The sequence below is a fragment of the Alligator mississippiensis genome, chromosome 2 (genome assembly GCF_030867095.1).
Source record: "Alligator mississippiensis isolate rAllMis1 chromosome 2, rAllMis1, whole genome shotgun sequence".
Taxonomy (NCBI): Eukaryota; Metazoa; Chordata; order Crocodylia; family Alligatoridae; genus Alligator; species Alligator mississippiensis.
In genome coordinates this window covers 164459399-164484287 of record NC_081825.1, presented here as the reverse complement: position 1 = coordinate 164484287, position 24889 = coordinate 164459399, and the positions used below count along the sequence as shown (strand labels likewise).

At 43.8% G+C, this 24889-nt stretch overlaps 1 protein-coding gene across 5 annotated transcripts in view; it reads left to right on the top strand.

The window, feature by feature from the left end:
- USO1 (USO1 vesicle transport factor) overlaps window positions 1-24889 on the top strand; it is a 90447-nt gene that overhangs the window by 29694 nt on the left and 35864 nt on the right. For 3 of the 5 annotated variants that reach the window (XM_059722353.1, XM_059722352.1, XM_059722354.1), the window contains 9 exons: window positions 2032-2134; window positions 2312-2367; window positions 4176-4296; window positions 10462-10640; window positions 12378-12518; window positions 13860-13948; window positions 15272-15426; window positions 18161-18372; window positions 19539-19559. In XM_059722353.1, the coding sequence (XP_059578336.1) occupies window positions 2032-2134; window positions 2312-2367; window positions 4176-4296; window positions 10462-10640; window positions 12378-12518; window positions 13860-13948; window positions 15272-15426; window positions 18161-18372; window positions 19539-19559 (1077 nt within the window). The remainder of the gene's footprint in view (window positions 1-2031; window positions 2135-2311; window positions 2368-4175; window positions 4297-10461; window positions 10641-12377; window positions 12519-13859; window positions 13949-15271; window positions 15427-18160; window positions 18373-19538; window positions 19560-24889) is intronic. The other 2 variants (XM_014611570.3, XM_006273715.4) reach the window with 1 other exon arrangement.

Genomic DNA, 24889 nt, shown 5'->3' with positions numbered 1-24889 from the left:
CAAAAACACCTGCAGCCTTGGCTTGTAAGATGTTGGCATACCAGGGGTGGATGATGGGGGAGCCGCTTGGGGCCCAATCCTTGTTATGGCAGCACAGCTCCGGCTCCTTCTGTGCCATCCTCCCTAAGACGTGTGTGCCAAGCAAAATGCCTTAGTGTGCCATGCTCTGCCACCCATGCTGGAGGTTATCTACCCCTGTAATAGTAGGTTTGATTGATTGATTGATTGATTTTTAAGTATGATTTGTTTTTTATCTATAACTTGTTAAAATGATATCTTCTGAAAGATTTTATATGTGCAGCCCTTAACAGCTCACCAAAACTCATTAAGTGGCCCTCCAGTTGAAATAATTACCCACCCGGTTTAGTTTCTTATTGCAAATCGGGTCTTTGTTCTGTACATCATTAAGACTTTAAGTAACTTATACTGGCAACTGTAGTAAAACCATGCTCCAGCAGTTTATTGTCCACATGAAAATATATGTAATTTTAATGGCATGCATTCATCTGGATAATAAACTGCTGAAGCATGGTTTTACTTCAATTGCCAGTAAAAGTTACCTAAAGTCTTAATATGTAGAACAAAAGCTTAATTTGTAGTAAGAGACTAAAATCTACAGAGTAGTTGGGGCTAAACCCCTAAGACTGTAATTCTGATGCTTCTGTATAAGATGCTGAAACTCTCTTCTAAAAATTAAAATTAAATTTAAACTAGGTTATCAAATTTAAACTAGGTTAAATGCCAAATATTTTGGATTGTAAGTACAGTCTGATTTTTATGGTACTTGTAATTATATAAACACTGCAGCAGAACGGAGAGAGAACACCTTGTTAATACACATTTCTTAAGTAGGGTTGAATCTTAAATCTACAAATGAGCCTAGTTGATACAATAGTCTGTTGCACCTCGGTGCTCCAGGTTCAAGACGGCAAGGAGAAATGTGATTACCTGGGTTTAATTTATAAAGAGCTTAGCGCCCAGTTTATTGACTCCTTGAATTGAACCTGACTTTCTTCTTCAGAGGGCTCACAAAGGCTACCTTAAATATTAGAAGTCCCAAATTGCTGGCTTTGGTCTGAATTATGTGAGAATTGCACATTGCATATCTTGCTTTGATCCCCTATTCAATTAAGAAAACTGAGAGATGGTAACTTCTTAGACTGTTTTGGTAGTCCCTTATGGTTCGCCTGGCACCACCCCCTGTCTAAAAACAAAAACCCCATCTAAACCGATTGTATCCCTCCTGTATATTCTGGGCATCTCTACTGGACACTGAAACAATTTCTGAAATAGTTTAAATCTTACCATTCTGCAGCTGGGAGCTACGGAACTTTCTTCCTAGTTTTGATTCAATCTTCAGTCTGGCAGTTTCAGTGATAGAAAAATAAGGCTAAAGTCTTGTCTAAATGAGAGAGTTTCACTAGTTAAAACTTCAGGTGGAATTTTAAATGGGCTGAGTGACATCAATACAAAGGCTTATATGAGCACTCTGGTTTTTTATTTAGTTTAAAATGGTTGAGAGTCAGTTTTAAGCTGAACCACAGTAGGTTTATTTAAATTTGTGTAGATCACTCTAGATCAAGCAGTTTAGCCTTCTCAATTAGAAAAGGCCTAACAGGTGGACAGAATTTGCTGAAATAACTTTTCCCCAGAGGCTGATCCTAATGGGTAAGGTTGAGTAGGATACAGCAGCTTTCTACATCCTGTGGATTTAGGAGAAGTAGGACCTGTTCCTTAGAGACTGGACTTGTGGCTGGAGTTGAGGAGGAGCCCTAAGAACAGCTATCTCTGGTAACAATGAAAGAGCTGAAGTTACTGGCAGGTCATGTTGCTGTTAAAGCAAAAATGAAAAATCAGCCATGTGTTGTAGTAGAGGAGGTTTGGAGAGGCATTTGCTCAATGGTGAATGTGTTTGTATTTGGGTTGTTTGGCACTGAGTCATACAACCTAATTATGAAGTCTTTTTTTAGGTTGCTTGAAGTGAAAAGCTGGTAGGTTCATTGCTTAATATTGTCCTTTGTGACCTTGCAGGAATTTGACTTCCATGTTCGCTGGCCTGGAGTGAAACTACTTACATCACTGTTAAAGCAGCAAGGACCCCAGCTGCAGCAGATAATTCTTGTCAGTCCCATGGGTAAGGAGTTTGGTTTGCCACTGGCTAACTTTAAAACTAGAAATCCAATGAAATATCAAGGACTTGGAGACTCTTAATAGAACATTATAATAATTCTGAAAATGGCTTTCAGGTAGGGAAAGGTTGTTCATTCTTATAGTTCATATATTTTATTCATGTGGCTACTCACTTTTTCAGGGGTGTCGAGACTCATGGATTTACTGGCGGACTCAAGGGAGGTTATACGGAATGATGTAAGTACAAAGCAAAGAGATTTCAATTGTGTCCTTACTCTAGAGCTGCTTATCCTTTATAAGTAGGAGCTCTTCATTAAAGCATTCCTGTAATGCTATACTTAACCTTCTGTTACCTGCTTTTCTTCAAAAGCTGCATTTCAAAGAAGTTTGCAAGGTCGGGAAAGAATGGGATGTCATGTTCCTCTCATGTACATGGTCTTGGTGCCAATTGGTATATTCTCTGATAGTTTAGTGCCACAAAGCACCATGTATGCTACAAAGTGCATAGTGTTGAAATACAGCATACCTAAAGATGACCTGTTAGTGGTAAGCAGATTACCTTTCCTTCCTAGCAGTATATCGGGAGACCTGCAGAACAAACTCTCTTGTTTTTAACTCTTGGCTAATGCAAATAGCTCTGTATTTATAACATTTGCTTCCGGGCTTCTGTTTACACTTGCAAGTCAAAATGGACTGCCTTGCTATGGATGGAAGGCTTTTAACAGATCACAGTTTTTCTAGAGAACAAGTACATAATTTTCTTAAACGGTTATTATGCTTTCTAGAGTTCCAAGTTAACGTGTAAGTGAACCGCTTCATTCACTATGCAAAGATGCACACCTCTAGGGTGCAGTATGACTAGCAGCCATATTATTTGACAGTATAGGAGTTATTCATTTCTTATCCTCTTGAAACTAAGAGGAAAGGGGCATTTTGATCAACTTGTAGAGGGACGTTAATTCTTTAGTTAAGAACAGTAAATTCTTCAATATTGTGTCCATCTGAAAAACAACTTCCAATTATGTAGTCATCCCTACCACCACCACCAAATATTGGTTCACAGACCAACCCCTGTTCTTCGGATCTGGTCTGCCAGCTCAAATGAGCTTGATGTTCCTGATCTTGTTGAATAGAAGTTTGAGGGTAATGGGTGCTTAATATGTGAAGTATTTTGGGATCCCCTAGAATGGTAGCTGAGATCTATAAACACTGTGTACATTTTCTGGGCACTTTTTTTAGGAATTTATTGGAGTAAATTTGTCATGGAGCTGCTGAGTACCACAGGTTCATGAGGTTTCTTTTCCTACTTTCCTAAGGTTATGTTGCTTGGTGATCACTACCTTGTATGCATTGTATTGCTGAAAGTGTCCCTAATTGTGATCCACAGTTGAATTTTGATGCTTTATATCTGTTTCCATATGAAATACAGTCTGTGTCCTTACTTAAGCAATTCATGTCAACAAGCCGATATGTGCTTTTACTAATTCTAAGCTAAGTTACATAAATGCTTGTGAAGTCAGTCTTCAAGCTTGATGTGCATATAAAATTTAGCAACCTTGAATCAAAACCTTTGCCTTTTTGGTTTAGACATCTTATCACAGTTGCTCAAGTTATAATTATACATGGTAATTACAGGTTTTCATGATGTATCTGTATATCTTCTCATCTTTTGGACTCTGGCTTACCCAACTCCATCCCTCTGTTTTGCTGATGTCTGTCTTGTCCTTTGGCCAGAAGAGCTCTCATCCCAGCTTAGTGTGGAATGCTTCTCTGGACATGTAGTTTGTTCTTATTGCCACTTTCATTTCTTTGCTTTTATCAGCATTCCATTGAAATTTTCTAGTGTATTGAAGCAATTAAACTATACACATAGATGCAGTATCGATGACCGTAGCAAATTGCACTATTCAACTTTGTGTTCAATGATTCCCACTATGGTTGGAGCTGTTAATGTGTTACAGTTCTTATGGGGACCTTTCTTTGTAAAGCTAATGGTTTTTCTTTTAATACAGTTTTAAGTTACTGCTCTTTTCTTTTTCCCAAAGGGAGTCTTGTTGTTACAGCAATTGACAAAAAGCAATGCAGCCATTCAGAAAATTGTTGCTTTTGAAAATGCCTTTGAGAGACTTCTGGATATCATAACAGAAGAAGGAAACAGTGATGGAGGTATGGTACAAATGTGATTGCTGCTTTGTGCAGCAGGTGATACTAATGATTAAACTAAGGCCCTGGAAATGCTTGTTTCAATTGGAGAGTTACTCTCAAAGCTTTTGTAGTTCTAGAAACACTAGAAAATTATGGGCTGTTCCCATTCAATTTCTTTTGGAAGTTATTGGTGACATGGGTAGGTAAAAGCACTGAGTAAGCAGCTAGAATCCTTGTAAAACAAAGTGATACAAATAAGCAAGTTCCAGGATATTTTGGGATTCTAGTCTCAGGTACTTTAAGTACAGATGTCAAAGACTAACCTGTTCTTATTGTATGTCAATGTGAATCCAACTGTAGTTGACCCTGCACATAGTCAGCTGCTTGAAAAAGTGTGCGTCAGTGCTGTGCATGCACTGTTTGCCATGGTCTTTTGTGAGCGTGGAGTGGCTATGTCCTTTCCTCAGTTCAGCCTTACCTCACTGGCAGTAAGAAGGATCCTGGCATATCTGACCTGCTATGCTTCCCTGAACTTGAAACTCATCCCTAGGTTGTTTTTGAAGAGTCTTTCTTCAAATCCTTGCTTTTTTCAAGAAAAGGGAAAAGGAATGCCTTTCTCGCTAATTCTTTGTGATACTGAGTGGAAAAGCACTGCAGATACTGGTACTGGCAAAGCTACTGGCACAGATGCTGATTTATGGAACCCAGGTTTACATTCATGGAATAATTAGGACCTTCCTTTGGGGCTGATACCAGTATTGACATGGCACTGACCACTGGAAGTGGAGCTGAGATCTCTTTTTGGTACTTATGTTCAAGGAGCACTGTTCTTCATCTCTGTTGCTGGTCTTGAACACTGAGTGGAATGGCCTCCCCTCCCTACCATTCACAACCAACTATGGGGCTTCTGTGAAAGATGTTCTCCATAGGGCAATGGTGCTCAAGCTTTTGGCCCCCCAGGCCAGATGAGCAATGTGGGGCTAGTCTGCTGGCTAGATCGGCCCCTGCGTGCCATGACTGGGCTCTGGAACCCAGCCCTGTGTGCTGAGACTAGTGCAGGGCCCAGGGCTTCCTGTGAATTTGGAAGTTTGGCATCTAGAACAGAGCACATCATTCCAGGATTCTGATGGACCTAATGGTTCCCTTGCCCCATGCACATGTACTGAAGTGAAATATTTCAAAATAGCACCTTATTTAAAGAGGTGCAGTTCTGTAGTGCTTTTGTCATTTTTGGTATGTTTCAGAGAGCATGTGCATTTGCACAGTTGTCTTTGAAATGTTTCAAAGGTATTTGAAATGTTTTGGTTGTTGCTTCTGTCTACACTTAATCATTTGGACATGTAGCATTAGCTGCCTCGTTGAAACAAGGCATTCAAATCTACACATTAGGATGAGTGGCTGATTAGAGAGGCTGCCCACTGTCTGTATTTGACTGGGTCATGGGGGCGCTGATCATCTCAATCTCCAGTAAAAGTGTACCCATCTGACAATAGATTCTTGCTACTATAAAGATTCTTTTTTAAGTCAACAACACAAATATTTGTGACATCACAACATGCACAGCAATACTATGGCATGTGTTGGTATACATGTAGGTAATGCTGTTTGGCATGGTTTGCCTGCATCCTCTTCAATTTTTCTTTGGTGAAATATATCCAGTGAATGAAAGGATTGCAGTATCATGACCAGGGATCCTGGTTTTCTCTGTTTAAAAATCGCAAATCCTCCAATTCTAAAATTCACCACTGCCACCGTAGTTAAGCACAGGGATGCTTTTAAGCGGAATGGAGCAGGGCGAGGGTGGTTGCAGGCTGTCTGTGGGTTTGGGGTGCTCTGTTCTCCTGCCTTTGTCCTGGGAGCCTTGTGCTGGCTCATGCCCCCTGCCTGCCCAGCAGCAGGAGACGCAAATTGCTACCTCCATTACTGCCAGGTGGGCAGGGGTCGTGCGGCTCCTGAGGGAAAGGCAGTAGAGCAGACAGATCTGAGCCCACAGCGACCAGCCCACATCCACCCCACGTGCAAATCTGAGGGGACACTTGCCCCTCCCAGGGGGTGTGCATAGTAGTGGGGAGCCACCCCCCCATGCCTCTTGCATGAGATGCTCATGGCTCTGTCCCCTCCCCGGGTCCCATGCAGCACCCCAAGCCCCTGTCCCACTCTCCCTCAACATGAGGGCCTTGATCTTCTCTTCCCCCACGCTCCTTCCCATCCCTAGACTTACCTGCAGAGAGCTACTTTTCTCTCCGTCCAGCTGTATTCCTGGCCATGTGCATGCATGCATGCAGCGCCCCCTGTCCCTCTCTTCTGGCAGCCCCCAGCAGGCTAGAATGCTGGCTAGAATGCTGCCTGCCTGCCTGCAAAGGGAAACCAGCTGTTTTCCAAGGGAACCCAGGCATCCGGGGGTCCTGGCCCCACAGGAGAGAGGGAACCCAGGTGTCCAGGGCCCTGGCCAGAGGCATAATTATTGGTGACCATTATTGCCTACAGTGGCCAAAAAAAGCTGATAGCCGATGATATCATTTCCCCTTTTATTGGCGCCAATCCAATAGGCAACTGATATATTGGTGCACATCTTCCTAGGAGTTGAGGACAAATTGGTAGACTCCAGAAGAAGTAGTTGGTAGCCAATTACAAATGGCGGTTTTGCACCCTAATTGCAGAAATGCTGTTCCATCTGGTGCCCCCTAAAATTCTACCCCCCAAGGACAGTGAAAAATATGAAAACTTTTGCTCCAGCGGAGGCCTGAGTTACAACTGTTATTTTCCTATTGTGGCATAGAGGCTTGCTGGTGTACATCGTTCCATAAACCATTGTTGTTAGGGATAGCTCCATAGCAGCTGAGTCGGTTCTGGCTCATAGAGCTTTTCCAAATGTCATTTCAGCCCCTGCTCTAACTCCTAGAACAACTAGATCTGATCTCATGGCATTGGGGCCAGATGGTACATCCAGATCTAAAGTTACTGCACCTTCTCACCTGGCAGCCCTTTTCCTGGCTAAGTGCCATTAACTGTGATTGCTCCCTGTTACTTCTAAGAAACCCTGTTACAAACCTGATAAGCATTCTTTTAAGCAGACGTTCTTTACCTGGGTAGCCCAAAACAGCTTATAATAGTGGTTTTGTGTGATTTTTTTTGGTGTGGTTGGCCATGACCCACCTTCCTTCCCTACACTTCAGAGTTCTTTATTACTACAAACTTTGAATTGCTAGGGAACTGAGGAAGGGTTAAGACTACTTCACCCTTCAGGTCATTGTGGGAGAAAATGAGAGGCCCAGGATGGATCTGTACAATGCCAGCAGATGCTGTTGCTGAACATACTCTGATTTTGTACACATATAGTCAAATCCCCATTCAGTACAATATCATGAAGACTTGGGTTACTATAGGGTAAGTAATTGTTATTCTCTGTACTGCCCAGACATATGAACAAGCTGTTGCCTCTGTTTTACTATAAAATAGGCTCTGATGTTACTTGAGTGCTGCCAGTATAAAAGCTGGAACATATTATGGGTGTATAGAGAGGGAAGAGGAAACACTTTCTCAAACAGCTAGTGTGTGAGATGCTTTGGGCTTCAGTTAAATTTATGGAGCAGAGTAAGCATTCAGTAAACAAACTTGGTGTCATGTACAAGATAAAATGAGGCATGGCTGAAAAGGTTTCGGCATTAACCACTGAATTTTCTATGTGGCCCATTACTTACTGTATTGAAAACGTAGCTCATCACCAGGGATCTGGGTTTTCAGTTCACCATAGAAAAATGCGGATTTCCCCCTTTATCCAAGGAAAATGCAGATTTCTCATTTTAACGGAGAAACCTGTGGATTTTGCAGTTTTGCAAAGAGCTCTTTGCAGAATGGCAGAATTCCATCCTGCAAGGGCTGTGGGGAGCAGGAGGAGGGTGGTGAGGCAGGGGGTGCCATGTGCATGTATGTACACATGGCTACCAGGCAGCCTGGAAAGCAGCTCTCACAGGTAAGTCTTGTGGGGGTAGGGATTGAGGCCCCCATAGGGAGGGAAGGAGTGGGTTGGGTAGGGCAGGGGCTGAGGGGGCGCGTGGGGCTTGGAACCTGGGAGCAGAATGAGCTGCTGCAGGGCCCCAGTGGGGAGCCAGATGGGGCAATGGGTGGCTTATCCAGCGGGGTGCCACCTCACTAGGGCTGCGCGGCAAGCAGCTTCTCCTGGCTCCGCCATGCGCTGCAGCACTGGGTCATACCTGTTGGGATTTGGAGGCCCCACGGCAGGGCAGCAGGGCAAGGAGCCCAAGCCTGCAGTGGGCAGCCTGCACCCACCCCACGCACAGATCTGGGGAGCAGAGGTCCCACCCTGCCGTCCCGGGACCGTGCGCAGCAGTAAGGAGCTGGCCCCCCTGCCCAAGCCTGCAGCAGGGAGGGTGGAGCTAGGCTCTGCACTCTGATCCACTGCAGCAGCCACTGCCTCCTGTGGGCAGCAGCCAGGGCTCGGGTGCTGCTGTGGCGGGGCAGGGGGCTGCGGACCTGTGTCCCTTGCCCGGTAGCACTGGCAGCTGGGGGCCCCCTCTGACACGGATGTGGGGGACAGGGGGTTGCGGGTGCGGGCTGAGGAGCACCAGCAGGGCTGGGGGGGCTGTGGCTTGGGAGTGAGGGGCCTAGACCTATGTTCTGTGAGTTAAGGTGTTAGGGGAAACTCTGATATTTTTCCATGATAAAGAACACAAAATCAAATCCCACAACTTATAGATATTTAGAATTTATTTTATTATAATGATTGAGGCACTGGTAGGCTTCCAAATTGCTTTCACATTGTAAATATATCAGGAAAACATTGTGTTCAACTGATACATATATATAGTGACCTTTTATTTTAATCACTGATTTGGGGTTTTTTAATCAGATAATTTGTGGGGGGGGGCTTGGGGGAGGCGTATTTTTAATCTGAGAATTTGCAGTTTTTTTTATCAGGGAAAACCAGGATTTGTGCTCATCACAAACTGTTGGGGGGTGATAAATTGCCATTCCTATTGAGTCATAGGATGGAGTGTGAAAGAAGCTGAGAGACCATTGCTCAAACAACTGCATAATAAATATATCATGATGGGAAAGTCAAGCAAATTTTAGGCTTAAAGCGATTAAGCAGATAAATATGCTCTGAGAAATTTCTGCTATAAGGAGAAAATTGAGAGCTCCTTGCAGAGTTGGTACTTAACTTGAGAAACACAGAATGTTCTCTTAATTCATTCCTCTTGCCTCTCCACTTCAAATTTGATATTTGCTGTGATCTAACAGTGGAGAACTGGTGAACATGATTGGCTACAGCATGACGGAGAGGAATGCTGTCAAACAGCTGGTCTGATCTTACTGATTCTTCTTCCTGACTTAAGGTTTTGAATCCAGTAAGCCTAAGGACCCTCTCAGCAGGCCAGCAATGAAACAACTAAGGAACAAAAAGGGAGTGAAGGATTTTCACCTTTTGTTCACATTCTTTGCCAAAATTGCCCACTCAAAAGGTTTTAAACATACTTTTTTTTCCTTCTTTTTTTCCCCTCGGAACACAGATTATAAGCATATGGTTGATTGTGTCCTTGGCTCTCTGCGTAGTGTGAAGAGAGGTTGTCACAGCTCCAAGGCATTCACATAACTTTGAAATAACTTTGAAATGAGGTGTGTGTGGGGGGGGGGTTACTATTCAAATCTTAACCAGTGAATACAGATGTGAATTTGTGACTTGCCCAGTAAGAATTGTTACACAAGAGTTCTAACCTTGTATCATGCTAGTGCTGTTTAAGAACCATTTCATTTTTGCAGCGGGAGAGAAACCTGGGAGGGCTGGTCCTAGAAGTGACACGTGGTTCAGACCATTAAATAAGGTGCTGTAGATTTTTCAAGACCCCCGTAAGCCATTTTTATTGAGAAGATGGTGCACATTCTCTTCACAAACACATTTCATTTTATACTTGTGGAGAAATCATTTGAAAACTTACAGCTCTAGAATGTAATGGCATTTAGCCAATGTTTTCTATCCTTGGAGATAGTGATGTAATTTGTTATTAAATATTGCTGGCTATTAGGTTGCGCACACTGAAATCTTGGCTTTCCATGACTGTGTTGCCAGGGAGCTTAATTCAAGGCTACTCTACCTAGAAAGTGTTATTAATCTATATATGGGGTACCTATATTGTCTCGATTAACCCTTGCCTTGTGTCTTTCCAGGAATTGTGGTGGAAGACTGTCTTCTCCTTTTACAAAATTTATTAAAGAACAACAATTCCAATCAGAATTTTTTTAAAGAAGGTTCATATATTCAGCGTATGAAGCCTTGGTTTGAAGTTGGAGATGACAACTGTGGTTGGTCAGCACAGAAAGTAACTAATCTTCACCTAATGCTTCAGGTAAAACTCTTCATAACCTACTCATAAAAGCAACACATGTGTATTTCTAAAATGCTGTACATTTTTCTTCATTCTTGGCAAGCTTTTCCCTTTTTCTTTAGAGTGTATTTGAAGTCCACACCAGCTCAGGGCACTCTTGACAACTTGTAGGGTTCAGAAATTACAGGTCCCTATCCTTAAACTTTCTCTCTTGTTTTTCATATCGTGTGTGGTACTGTGCATGCAGTCTATTAAATGCTACAGTAACCTGGAAACGCTTATTTTAATAGTTCCTGTAGAAGTAATGTGGGGTTTCACTTAGGAGCAGGGTGATTTTTAGGCATTTTTTATTTAAAGTAATTTTTACCCAAATTATAGGGACTTTGTGTAGTGAATTTTTATTTCACTACACAGTGTGGCTCTTACAAGAGCTATAAAAAAATTAGAAGATGGTATACAAACTGATCTTTGGGCCACATGTTTGTCCTCCAGTGGTTTGAGGGCTGGGGCACGTGACTTTTGAGGTGAGGCTGAGGGAACTGGGCTTATTTAGTCTGGAGAAGAGAAGACCGAGAGGATTTAATAGCAGCCTTCAACTACCTGAAAGGGGGTTCCAAAGAGAATGGAGGTGGACTGTTCTCAGTGGTGGCAGATGACGGAACAAGGAGTAATGGTCTCAAGCTGCAACAAGTGAAGTTTAGGTTGAATATTAGGAAAAATGTTCTTACTAAGACGGTGGTGAAGCACTGGAGCAAGTTACCTAGAGAGGTGATGGAATCTCCATCCTTGGAGGTTTTTAAGACCTGGCTCGACAAAGCCCAGTGCTTTAGCTGGGGATGGTCCTCATATGAGGAGTGGATTGGAGTAGAAGACCTGCTGAGGTCCCATCCAACCCTAATTTTCTATGATTCTATGACCTTTCATGTGACATTCATATTTGAAACTATATGAAGAGTCACAGGTCAGCATGTTTATGCTTAATTTAAGATTAATGCGAAGGACATGGCTAATCAACACTCTGGACAGATGGATGCAGTTGTTTGGGATTCCTGCACTGTATTTGTCTCCATGCATATTTATGATGTCTTTATAAAAAGTACAGAACTTTTTTTTCTGGTGGATTCATAACTAGAAGGATTCTTTAATTGTTGGTTTTGTTTACATGGAAAGGTACCAATTAGGATTATTTTTTCTGGACTATCACTAATGGCTTCTCTTTTAAGAACAGTAGAACTTGGGCATTTTTACTCTGAGGACATGCTGCCATTTGAAGAGCAGCTAGATGCTGTCACTGAGAGAACAGTGTGCCCAAGGAATACAGCTGTTGTAAATTGCTCTGTATAACTCAATTTCTTCACGTAATTTTAACATTTGCAAGGAGCTTAGCCATTTCATATTCTCAAGAAATCTCAGGCATTGAGTTTCACCAAAATTCTAATGAAATGGCAGCTTTATAAATGAGTCTCAATAAAGATTCTGCTCACTTGTGTTAATTAAAGGCCTGTTTTTGAGAGTAGTTTACTTCACGTCCTCACTAGAATGCAGCAGGTGGTGTAACTTTCTGTTGAATCTTGTTCCAGTTTCAGTAGCACTTTTAATTTTCTCATTTACCATATGAATTGAGCCTTTGGACAAGGAAAAAAATCACATTTGACATAGCAGCCATCCTGTCCTTTTCCTGTATGCATGAAATGAGCTGGTACGCAAGTGATTCTCTTTTCTGCCTCCTGTGCAAACAAGGCTCTCTCTTCTTTGCAGCTTGTGCGGGTGCTGGTGTCCCCAACAAACCCTCCTGGTGCCACCAGCAGTTGTCAGAAAGCAATGTCCAACTGTGGATTATTACAGCAGCTTTGCACAATCCTCATGGCAACTGGAGTTCCTGCTGACATTCTGACAGAGGTAAGAAAGAAGAGGGGTATCTAACGGGGGAAAATCCCATGGGATTAGCTAGCTGGCTGTATAGGCAAAAGCTATCATAAATTTAATACTTCTCAAGTTGATTTCAGAAGCTTGGGAAATGGCAGCTTTCTTCCTTCCAGCTAGCAGTGTCTTGTTAGAGTGGTCCCTGTGTATATAAAATTCTTCAGAACTGTAATAAACAAAATTCACTATATTTTCAAATCCAGCTTGTGGTGTGTCTATGTATATTTGAAATTTAGAGAAGGTAATTATTGTCACGTTGTTTGTCCTGGATTTAAGTGATTTCAGAGTTAGTTCAGATCTGCCCCCTGCATGATTTTCACTGACAGTAAGCAAACCAAGCTGGCCTTGCACAGCTCCAGTAATAGAAGTATTTTTGGCTTCTGGGAAAAGTTGCTTACTATTTTGAGATGAGGGCAATTAATTCTTCACCAGACAACTAGGTAGGTCAGGTGGAGTTAATCAGCTCTTGTTTGACCTCCAGTTTAGTAGTCTTGTTAGATATCTTTGAAATGGTAGTTAGTGCAGTGAGGTAGTTAGCTGCGTTTGAAGTCGGATAGAAAGCAGAGTAGATTTGTACCTTGACAGATTGCATCAGAGAGAGAGCACACAAGCTTTTATGAGGCCAGGATCACTTCATCAGATGCTCATTTCATGAAACACTGTTGGAGTAGTTCCATTTCTATATCTAAGTAGCTGTAAGCAGTTCTAGTTTGTTTCTACTTTTTAGAAAACAAGTAGAATAGCCTCTGTAGTTTGTGAGTTCCAGCTTCCTTTCAAAAGATGACTATAACCATATGCAACTTCAGCAGCCCCTTTTATCTTTTCCCAGTTGTAGACTTGAATTTAGGGTTTACACGCAGCTCAGCCCAGTTTTTAGTAGTAAGCCACCTCAAGTACCCGAGACTACAGAAGTACTGTATATAATAAATGCCACGAGACATCGTGCAGTAGCTCTTCGTAGCTCTTCCGTCAGGTGTAGGCCCTTAACAGCGGGAGGCTTTCATTCCTGATTTATGGAATTGGTCACTGCTGTCTGCATACTATAGTTCTCACAGATTGATTCAAGCCATAATTTCTACTTTTTAATAAATATCCTTTGTTTGTAATGCTTTTAGTTGGTTATCTTTTGTTTGGAATAATTTTCAAACTTCTTAGTTTGTCCTTGTATCTTCAAATACTACACTAATGAGAAGTTGCTGTGTCAGTATTGTGTAAACAGTGTTTTTTGATACAAATGAATTTGTTGCTTTCCCAGATTACCCTTTTTTAGTTAGTGATTCTTATGATAACTGTGTAGTTTATATCTCCCTTTTCTAGACCATTAACACAGTGTCAGAAGTTATTCGAGGATGCCAGATGAACCAAGATTATTTTGCCTCAGTGTATGCACCTTCAAATCCACCAAGGTAGGAGAATAAAAATGCTAAATTGTTTACCTAGCAATGTCCATGTCTGCACATGTGGTGGACTGCACAGTTGTTACTATGCAGTCATTTAGTACTTGCTTATGCAGAACCGTTGCCACAGTTTTTTTCCCTGACTACTGCACAGTAGCTTGTTGCTACTGTGCCATAGCATGTCATGTAGACGTGCCCACAGATGCATTGGTATGGGTAATAGTAGGTTACTAGAGTCCATATCAAGAGTCTGAAATCACAAGAAGTGTTTTATTAAATATCTTAGTGTTACCATATGTGAAATCAAATTCAAGCTTCGTAATGGCAGGGCAATCTGGTTAACATTAGTTGGAGCATACAGGAATTACTAGGAATGCCATCATCAGGTGTCGGAGGGAGAAAAAAAAAGTATTGTTTAATGAAATTTGCAGATGCCAAATTAAGAGAAGCTGCTACCACCTATGAGTGAACAAAGGGACATAGAGATTAGACACATAGGTAGAATATGACACCTATTTAGATTATGGGTGCGGGGAAGGGTGATATGTGAAACCCGGGGGAAACTATTCCACAGAACACATGCTGAGTAAAAAAAACCCAAGATAAAAACCTTGTGAAGCAGAACTGTTAACTTCTAAAAGGAATGGCAAGTAATGGAAAAAGCTGCTTCTAAGAGGTGAACTGACATTCTGTGAGGGTTCTCAGAGCAGTTTTCTCTTTGCTGGTTGTAGTAGTTGTTGCAGTTTTTAACCAGTCTAGATATTGGTCCCTCTGGCTTTGGTCTTTCGCATTCAAACTGCTAAAACAGCCTGATACAATGTTTTATAGACAGGGCTGATGTGCATTAGCTTATTGTGATCATAAAATGGAGTGCCACTTTGTATCAAATTAATTATCCCCAAAACATTGTAACTTTAAAAATATAAACTTTACTTTTCAACTGGTACCCTTGAGGTTGCTTTTGTCACTTAGGGATTTTTTTGTTATCTTGAGAGAATGCACTTCTCAAATACTAATAATATTGTTAAACTGCATTTTCAAGAAGAATGTGTTTCATAGATATTAATGTATATTTCAGCAAAGATGGAACAGTAAATATGAAGTTTCTGACTGTTTTGTGATTCATGTGTGCCTTGTGTCAGCTTGAAGTTGCACTGGATCTTGTCTGCTATTTGTTTATGTAAACAACCCCTAATAGCGTGTTTCACTGCAGTCAATATGTATTCTTATATCTAGGCTCTGTATTCCCCATGAGCCCTATCTTGTAGGCAACTACAGTTGTGTTGATCTGTGACTTTCTTTTATTGGTCTTTCTTTTTCATTTCAAAACAGGCCTGCAATTGTAGTACTTCTGATGTCAATGGTAAATGAAAGGCAACCGTTTGTGCTGCGCTGTGCTGTTCTTTATTGTTTCCAGTGTTTCCTATACAAAAACCAAAAAGGACAAGGAGAAATTGTTTCAACGCTTCTACCATCCACCATTGATGGTAAGTTACTTGAAAAATTTAAGAAACTGGGAAATTCTTCGTTGGCATGTAGTTGAATCATATTGTGTGATAGTCTAGGAAGAATGCAAAGAAAGGGTTTCTTAGGATGAGTAGTCAGACATGATGAAGAAATGTCTTGCATTTGAAAGTTTAACTATCCCGACTATGCAATTGGGCCAATAAAAGATAGCACCCTAAGAAATCTCTGCCTTTTCACATGTATATATTTTTTCGTGTGTGTGTGTGTTTTTTTTTTTTTTCTTGCCCCTGGGGCAGGGGGCTGGACTTAAAAATCTTCCGAGATCCCTTCCATCCCTAATGTCTACGAGATCTATGAATATTTGAATGCATCATAAAGTTTCTTCTGAAACATTACTTATTTAGGTATCACACTGAAGTGAGATGTAACATGCTGCCTACAAGGTGATTTTTATGATACATGAAAAGAAAGTTGTAACTGCAGTTCTTGAACTGAACTTAAGGTGGGGCAGAAAGGATATTAAAGCTACAAGACCATAAGCCTCAAAACTTAGATGTCTGTTTTAAGTTCTAAAAGTTGGGTCTGGTAACAAAGTGGTTATTTGTGCTTAAGTGTTTGACTCTAAAGCTTCTCCTGAATGGGTTTTCTATTCATTATACTCCATTCTAAACACTATCAAATCACTTTTGCCAAAGAGCAAAGATACAGGTAGTGTTTTGTATTTTGAGCAGTAAGGTAATACCTTTTAAACCTTAGAATTTCACAGGTGTTTTGGGAATAGGGAAGGAACAGTTTCCTGATAAGACTGAATTCTTAAGAAGCTGAAAACTAGATTGCTCAGGATTTGGAGAGAGATGCAACATCTTAGCTAGGAAATGGCACAGATGCATGTTCTTTTGTACAATATGTCAAATAGCATTGACTGGTTAGAGAAAAATCTTTGACCTTGCCCTGTTATTGTTTTTCAAGCATTCCAAAAATGCTTTATGCCTCTCGGACAAAGATAGCCTTCCTGCTTCAGAGGAAGGGATGTACCAGTAAAATGGCTGGAGTGAAGTTAAACTCTTTATGGATTAATCCCATTCCCCGCCACCTCCTTCCTGTTGTTGTTCTTTGTTAACTACTCCCTCTTGCCATTGGTCGCTGATCTGGTTTTGTGCTCTTCCTTTGTCATTATAGACATGAAGCTGAGCATGAGCAATTTACTAATTAGAAGGATTTTAAATATGTATAATGAGAACAGTATTCTAAAAAAGGTATTTAAATGCTAATTGAGCCAACACTTGTTATCTGCCTGTCAGTGTCAAGCTGTTACCTGTCTGAGTTGTGGGGCTCATTAATTTCCAGGAAATACTGTCTTATTAATTTTTAATTAAATAAAGTTTATCTATGAAATTAAATAAAGTTAGCTTTCTGGCATGCCCGGCCTGTTTTCACAATATAGCTTTTAATGCTTAGAATTGTAAACCTCGGAGCTTTTTTCCCCCCAGAGGCATCAACCCCTTTTTATTCAAGTGGAACCAGATACAAAGATGTTTAAATGACCTTTCCAAGGTCATAGAAAGTCAGAGGTGGTGGAAGAGCCAGTGCAGCGCTGGGTGGCTGGCAGTGGTGCTGTTGGGAGCAGAGCGATGGCGAAATTTGAGGTTGATGCAGCATCCTCCCATTGCCGCCGAAGCCTGCTCCGAGTCCAGCCCCTGCTGAGAAGAGCCCCATACAGCCCTGACTGCAGCCCACCCTGCCCTGCCCCACGGTGATCCAGGGGGCACGTGCCGCCCTCCTCCCCCCCCAGTGCCCTCCTGAGGTGCTAGCAGAGGTGGTAGCCACCTGGCCCACCCAGGCAGTGCCTGCCCCTGCCCCCTCCCTCACCATGGGAGGTGTTGATCTGCCCCCTGCCCCCTCCCCATGCCCCTTTCCTCTCCTTCCCCTTCTACCACACTGGACTGACCAGTTGGAGGCAGCTCTCCACACTGCCAGCTCTGCTTCTCTCTGCCTGAGTACTGCATTGCACTAAAATTCTATGCAACTTACTGTCCAGACACAAACTTGTCTTCAGATGACCTTATTGTTTAACTCAAGACTGTTGAACTAGTGGCCTGTGGGCTGCATCCAGCCCCTAAGGGGTTAAGCTACAGCCCCAAGGCTCTTGGTCTGGACATCACTTCCCCCACTATTCCTGCTGCTGCTGGTGCTGTTATTACCAGAGTCTGTGTTCCTCCTCCAGCTTCTGATTCTTGACCTGTCCCTGTGGATGAGGTGGCATAGAATGGTGCAGAGGAGCCAAGGGAATCTGCAGCTGGAGAACTTGGAGGACTTGGGGCCTCCATAGGGCATGGAAGCATGCCATGGTGTGGGTGGAAGCAGGGTACCCAGTGTGCACTGGCGGGCCACACAGAGCAGGAGGTGGGGCTGCCAGTGTAGTATAGGGGGCACCCACCACACAGTGCGGAAGGGGGATGGTGCCCACACGGCTCCGTGCCATGCTGGGGGATGGTGCCCAAGCACCAGGCAGCTGGAAGGGTAGGTTGGAGCATGGGCCTGTGCAGTGAGTGCCCAAGGTTCCTGTGGCCGCTAGCCACTCAAAGGTTGGACAGCCCTGTTTTAAACTGTTGTTTTGCTGGGGTAAGCATTGTGTGTATCCAGTATGAATTACAATATACCTGCTCAGGGCTAGAATGCTTCTATATCAGATACTTTGCAATTTCAGTTATGGCTTATGTTTGTGTAACTGCAGCTGTTTTGCTGTTTTTAAAGCTACAGGTAATTCAGTCTCAGCTGGCCAGTTGCTCTGTGGAGGACTCTTTTCTACCGACTCTCTCTCAAATTGGTGTGCTGCTGTGGCCCTGGCCCATGCTTTACAAGAAAATGCAACTCTGAAAGAACAACTGCTAAGAGTTCAGCTTGCAACAAGCATCGGTAACCCACCCGTGTCTCTGCTTCAGCAGTGCACCAACATTCTGTCACAGGTAGCGTGTCAGTTGTTTTGTGTCCTTCCCTGACAATAGTCTGTTCACTTGAGAAGAATATCTAGTTCGATATTGATGGTTCAAAAAAACCCAACAAAACAGTTTAATGTTTTCAGCACAAGTGAAAAGGGGCTTCTGTTTCTCCTGGTGATGCTAATCTAGTGACCCTGAAAATTATTTTTGCAGTAAAAAAGAAAAAGTTAGCAGAACTGACCTACCAGGAATTGCTGTTAGAAGTTGCCATCCACTAACATAACTCAGACTCCTGTAATTTGAAGTGATAGTATTTTAATCTGTTTCTCTACCTTTACTATTATGAATGCAAGATGCTAAAGGAGGCCAATTTTAAAAATAAAATGGGAAAATATTTGGGAAATTGTTATAGTTGTAACAAGAAATGCTTTTGCCAAATAGAAACAAGGGAACACGCTTTGTTTCGGTTTACTTAACAATACAGAGTGTTGTCACATGATTTGCTTCTGTTGGGTCTTTAACTTTTTTTCTGTTAGTGCATAGAAGGTCTGACAGGCAGGTGTAGCACCTGGATCTGTTTTTAGTCAGCTTTCTAAAGACAGTTCTTCAGGTTAATAGTAACTGTTTATATGATAGTGCCACTTAAAAAGGATGTAGTAAGAATACAGTATGTAGACTCAGGTCTGCAAAATTAAAGTATTTACCTCTTCTCATGTTTTCCAAAGTCTGTCTGAACTGACAGGTTTTACCTCATTATTACTATTCAACCTTTCCGTACCCATCTTCAGTAAAACACATGGTCATACCATTTCCTTTTGCCCTTGGTTTCTGTTTGTTCATATGCTGTCCCTGTTTGTTCAGTCTTTCAAGAAAAAATAACCTTTGAAGTATGGGGAAGGTAATTTCTCAGTGTAATTAGGCTAGCCTACAAAAAGAATTGTAGCTAAATGCAACTTGTCTATGTTGGCCTGACTGTTTGAGAACTACCTGTTCTGAAAATGAATCAAAATATCATAAAGTTGCCCTTCCCTCCAGCCTTTGAGAAACAGTAATAATTTTAATATAATTTCCAGTAAGTCTTCAGTTTTACGTTCTGCTAGAATCTTAAGGTCGTTTTGAGATTATTTCTGAAATTTTTTTCTGTAAACAAATCATAAGTAATAAGTTTGAATCTTTTAATGTATAATTTACAGGGTGATAAGATCGACAGACGGGTATGTATTTCTTGTCATGAGCAGAGCCTTTTTCTGTTGTCTTGGGTTTTGCTGATTTTTTTTTTTAACTGCTTTTTGAAGTGTTTCCATGTTCCAGGCAATTCTTATTTCTAGCATAACAAGCTCTCTCCATACGTTTCCATGGGAATCTTCAGCGGTGTTCTTGGGACCTGTGGGATGAGGGTCTTGGGTGACATGGGTGCTTTCTTTCCATTGGGTGCACTGCACATTCAACAGCTGCTCTGTAACTTCCTAGAGTACATTAAAACATTTTGATTCTGATTTGGAGATTTGGCCACCAAATCGGGCCGAATCTCCATCGAATCGAATCAGCGACTGAAGCTTTGTACAGCCCTACTAGGCAAGTCATTTAACCGAGCTTTACATGTTTGGTTGCTTAATTAAGCATTCCTCATTTTCTGAAGTCTCAAGTGGAGACGTTGAGAGTCTGGCCTGCAGAAAAGCTGAGTTTAAAATTAGGGGTACACCAATAGAGATTTTGAGGGCCAATACCAAAAGCCGATATTTAAGGAGGCATATTGGCTGATACCAATCTGATATCCTAGACAGGTGCCTCCAGGTAGTAAGTCAGGTGTGGTGGAAGGGACATGGGGGGGTGCAGATCAGTGCCCCCAGTGGTGAGGACTGGGGCAGGCACTGCACAGGTGGGGTTTGGGGATGGGACATGGGATGGAGGTGCAGCTCATGGGGTGGGGGCAGCTCCCACTGCTGGTATGCATCCCAGGAAGGTAGCGGGGGCATGTGCCCCTGGATTTGCGCAGTGTGGGGTGGGCAGCAGTTGCGGGGTGGAGCTGGTGCTGCGTGGGGCTTTTTTTGCCTGGGGCTGTTCCCTGAGTGTGCTACAGTGGTGCTGGGAGAAGGCTTTGGCCCCCCAAACTTTGCCACAGCTCCGCTTTTCCTGGTGCTTGGGTGGCTTTTCCCAGTGCTTGGGCGGAGGTTGGGGATTCAGCCAGGGCTGGGCTGGGTGGCAGCACAGGACTGGGAGTGGAACTGTGGCAAAATTTGGGGTGGCTGAAGTTTCCTCCCAGCACTGCCGAAGCCTGTTCCAGAGCCTGCTCTGAGCCCCGGCAAGACAAGCCCCACACAGCATCGGCTTCGGCATCCATCGTGCAACTGCAGCCTGCCTCATGCCATGCAGATCCAGGGGCAGGTTCCCCCTGCCCTCCTGGGGTGCAAGCAGCAGTAAGAGCTGCCCCCACTCCATGAGCTGCACCTCTGTCCTGTGATTCCACCCTCCCCCCCCCCCCCAAGAAGCTGGGCAGCTACTGCCCCTGCCTCTTCTATTGCCATGGGGAGCATTGATCTGCGCCCTGCCATGCCCCTTCCCTCCCCCTTTCCTTCCCCCCTCCCCTTTCAACTTACCAGCTGGAGGCAGCTTTCCATGCTGCTGTCTCTGCATGCTGTGCTGCGGCTGCACTCAGCATGGGCATTTATTGGCCCCAGGACATAGACAATTTTCTTCATATCGGTACTGATCCGATATTGGACTGATGTATCGGTGTACCTTTATTTAAAACTGCAGCTGCTATTTTCTGCACTGGTGCATTGAACATATAAAGGGCTGTGAATGTACTTTGAAAAATCAGGCCTGTGTCAAGCTGGGTACCCAGAAGTTTAGTACTTGGTTATCATTTTAGCCTGAGTATTTGCCTCAGTTTTCTATCTGTGAAATGAGGATGAGGTTATCACAAAGGTGAGGGAAAGAAAAATTAATATTGACAAAACATTCAGATATAAGAAATGCCAGGAAAAATGAGAAATGTTTCAATCTGCTGAGGGTTTGGATGGTGTAAGTTAGGTTAAATAGGACCTGGTGTCAGACAATGAAGGTGGATAATAAAAAATCTTGTCCCTTACCTTTTCTCTAAATTAGGTAAGGGTCTTGATCAAAAACTTGTCAGTAGCCTTGTATGCATAACAAGTTATAATGTACTTGTGTAGAAGGCTGATTGAAGATTGTATGGATTTCTCTACAGCCAGGCATGTTTGACCTGCCATTCATAATACATTTTTTGCTTGGATCTTATTTTTACTCTGTTGTTCTGCACAATGAGGAAAATGCTGTCTTGGTAACTGTCATTGTAGTGCAGTGAGTTTGTACCAACTTGATTTGGCTGATAAAAGTCCAAGCGTTTTACAGGAGTCTGGAAGCAGTATTGATTGGGTAGTTGCTGAAGAATCAAATTTAGGCCACAGTGTGGAATTTAGCTAGAGATAATGTGACCCATTGTCAGTGTTTGCTATAATAGCCATTAGAAGATATGCTGGCCTTCTGATTTTGACTCTTGATTGTTTCGTTAAATGTCATATTGAATAGACATGGAGAGGAGACCTCCCTTGCCATAAGTTGAACACAATGTTTTATTGATACATTTACAATGTTAAAACAATTTGGAAGCCTACCAGTGCCTCAGTCATTATAATAAGATATATTTTAAGTACCTATATGTTTTGGTGTTCGATTTCGGGTTTTTTATCATGAAAAATCAGAGCTCCCCCTGCCCCCTTTGCTCATCATCAGGGCTCTGGGTTTTCCGTTTCCCACAGGAAAAACGAAAAAAGTAAAACCTGTGGATTTTCCCTTTCACCCAAGAAATGCAGACTTTTCATTGTAAGAGAAATGCTCAGATTTTTCTCTTTTGTAAAGCGCTCTCTGCAGCCTGACAGAGTTCCAGCTTGCAGGGGGCTGGAGGGAGCCAGGAGGAAGGTGGTCAGGCAGGGGGCACCATGTATTGGTGTACACACATGGCTTCCAGGCATCCTGGAGAGCAGCTGCCATAAGTAAGACTGGGAGGGGGAATTGAGGCCCCCATAGGGAGGAAGTAGGGCAGGGCTGAGGCTGCTGCCCAGGCAGGCAGTGTGGGGCTTGGGGCCTAGGGCCACAGTGCATGGCTGCAGGGCCCCTGGTGGGGAGCGGGACAGAGTTGTTGGGCGGCTTGTCCAAGGGCTGGGGGGAGGGTGGGGCCAGCTCCCTGCTGCTGTGTGCGCTCCCAAACAGGCAGGGGGAACAGGTGCTGTTGTCTCCTGCCCCCCAATTCCCTTGCGACAGCAGGGCACAGGGCTGTAGCCATGGGAAAGAGTGCCACACCATCATGGCTGTCAGGCTGAGGCACCCCTGCCTACCCAGCAGCAGCTGGGGGCACAAATCTGTGCCTCACCTTGGCAGCTATGGCAGTGCATTGCTCCCTTCCATGCTGGGTCCTGCTTGCTGGGCCACAAGGGTGGCTCTTGCCTGGAGTTGTTCTGGCCCGGCTGTAGCCCTGTACCCCACTGTAACACAGAAATCTGGGAGGGGGCATGTGCCCCCATCCCCCCAGTGTGTTGCCTGTGCCCCCTGCCCTGATAGACTTACCTAGAGGGAGCTGTGGGAGCTGCTCTCCACTTCACTACCTGGCTGCCATGTGCATGTGTGTGTGCAAACATGCATATGGCGCTGCCTACATCCTGCTTCCTGCTGGAACTCTGCCAGCCTGCAAAGGGAAACTCATGGTTTTCTGCATTTTTCTCTCTCAAAGGAGAAATCTGTTATTTTCTCTTTTAAAAGAGAGAATCTAAGTTTGCTGTGGCAAATGGAAAACCCAGATCTCTGATTATCACTGAAAGGCTTCATGGGGAAGTGTCCTTTTTATAAGGTGGGATTGGAAAGTATTAGTGCAGCGGTGGGCAAAATGCAGCCTACAGACTGGATCTGGCCCACGAAGGCGTTTTGTGTGGCCTGCAGCAGGTCTTTTGGCTCTGCCTGGCCCAAGCACCCTGGGCCGCCCAGGCTGTGGCACTTGTGGTCAGTCCTGCTGCCCCTGGGCACACAGCAGGGCTGGGGAGGCACGATGTCTGTGGCTACTTCAGGCTGCTGCCAGCTTCGGCCCTACTGCCTGGGCACCCTGACCTGTCCACCCTACGCCCACTGTCAGGGATGGGACCTTCAAGGGTAGGGCATGTGACCTGAGTGGATGGGATGGGGCTGTGGGTGGGCAGGGAGTGGTGCGTGGGATGGGGGGGCAGGGCCAGGATCACAGGGCAGGGATATTGCAGGGCCAGGGTCTGGGGTAAAGCTGTGATTCATTGTCCGTATGATCCTGCGGTGGACGCTGGTTCTGTGAGCAGGAGCATGCCAGAAGTGGGTTGCAGCTCTGTCCTGGGCCCTGGCTCCATGCCATCATGGCCCCATGATCCTGGGCCTGGCCCTGTTACTTCCCATCCTACTAGAAACTATTCCCTGCTCGCCTACAGGCCCACCTGGTCCTCCCAGCCCCATGCCCTGCTTGCACAGGTCCCAGCCACTCTCCAGGGAGACCCTGATATTGTCAGGTGGTTACAATGTAGGGCTGGGGCCCAGGGCAGAGTTGTGATACCTTATCCGCATGCCCCTGCCTGTGGAACCAGAATCCATTGCAGGAACGTGCGAGGAGTGGATCGTGGCTATGCCCTGGCCTTGCACTGTTACCATTCTGAGATCATGGCCCTGCCTGTCCTGCTTCCACTCCCGGATGCTGCTCCCCACTCCACCATGGCCCCATCCTATCCATCTGGCAGCACGTTGAGCAGAACCACTTAGGAAGTTTTGGTGAACTGTTGAGGGGAGGGGAGGGAGTGGGTGTGCTGACCCAGTCTATGACAGTTCACTAAAACTCCCTAAATGGCCCTCCGACCCAAATAATTGCCCACCCCTGTGTTAGTATCTTAACATGCATGGTAGGAGCTGGTTAAAAGTGTTTTGGGAGGAACAGCTTGACTAAAGAAAGCAGCAAGAGTTGGATAACAAAATCTGTTAACAGGTAAATGTATGGAATAGCAGTGGCAGGAAGAGTAGGAAAACTATGGAGAGAGAGAGGCAGGAGCAGAATTCAGTAGGGAATTGGCTGGGATGACAAAAGCTGCAATGTAGTGCAAAAGGTGAGCAGAAGCTAGTATCAGAATTTGGATAGGATGATGTGGGGAGAAAAGGGGGAATTTCCAGAATACTGCTGCAAAACTGCAAGCAAATTTAGGGTGCACATGAACTGGTGGACTAGTTCTGAGACTCAAGTAAAAACCCAGAATGGGGTAAACAGCTCAGATATTGTAACATGTATCAGTTGCAAAGAAGTAGGAAGCCAGACATTCTGTAGTCTGTTAATAGTGGTTTGAACATTGCTGGACTGGGATAGCTACTAAAGGTCACCAAGGGCGTTCTTTTTATACTTGGGGTATTCTACTGTCTGCTGAACAGCCTTTCTGGTAGGGGTGCATTGTTAAAGATTTTTTGGGCCGATACCAATGACCAATTATTAACTAGCTGTATTGGCTGATACTGATCCGATTGCTAATTA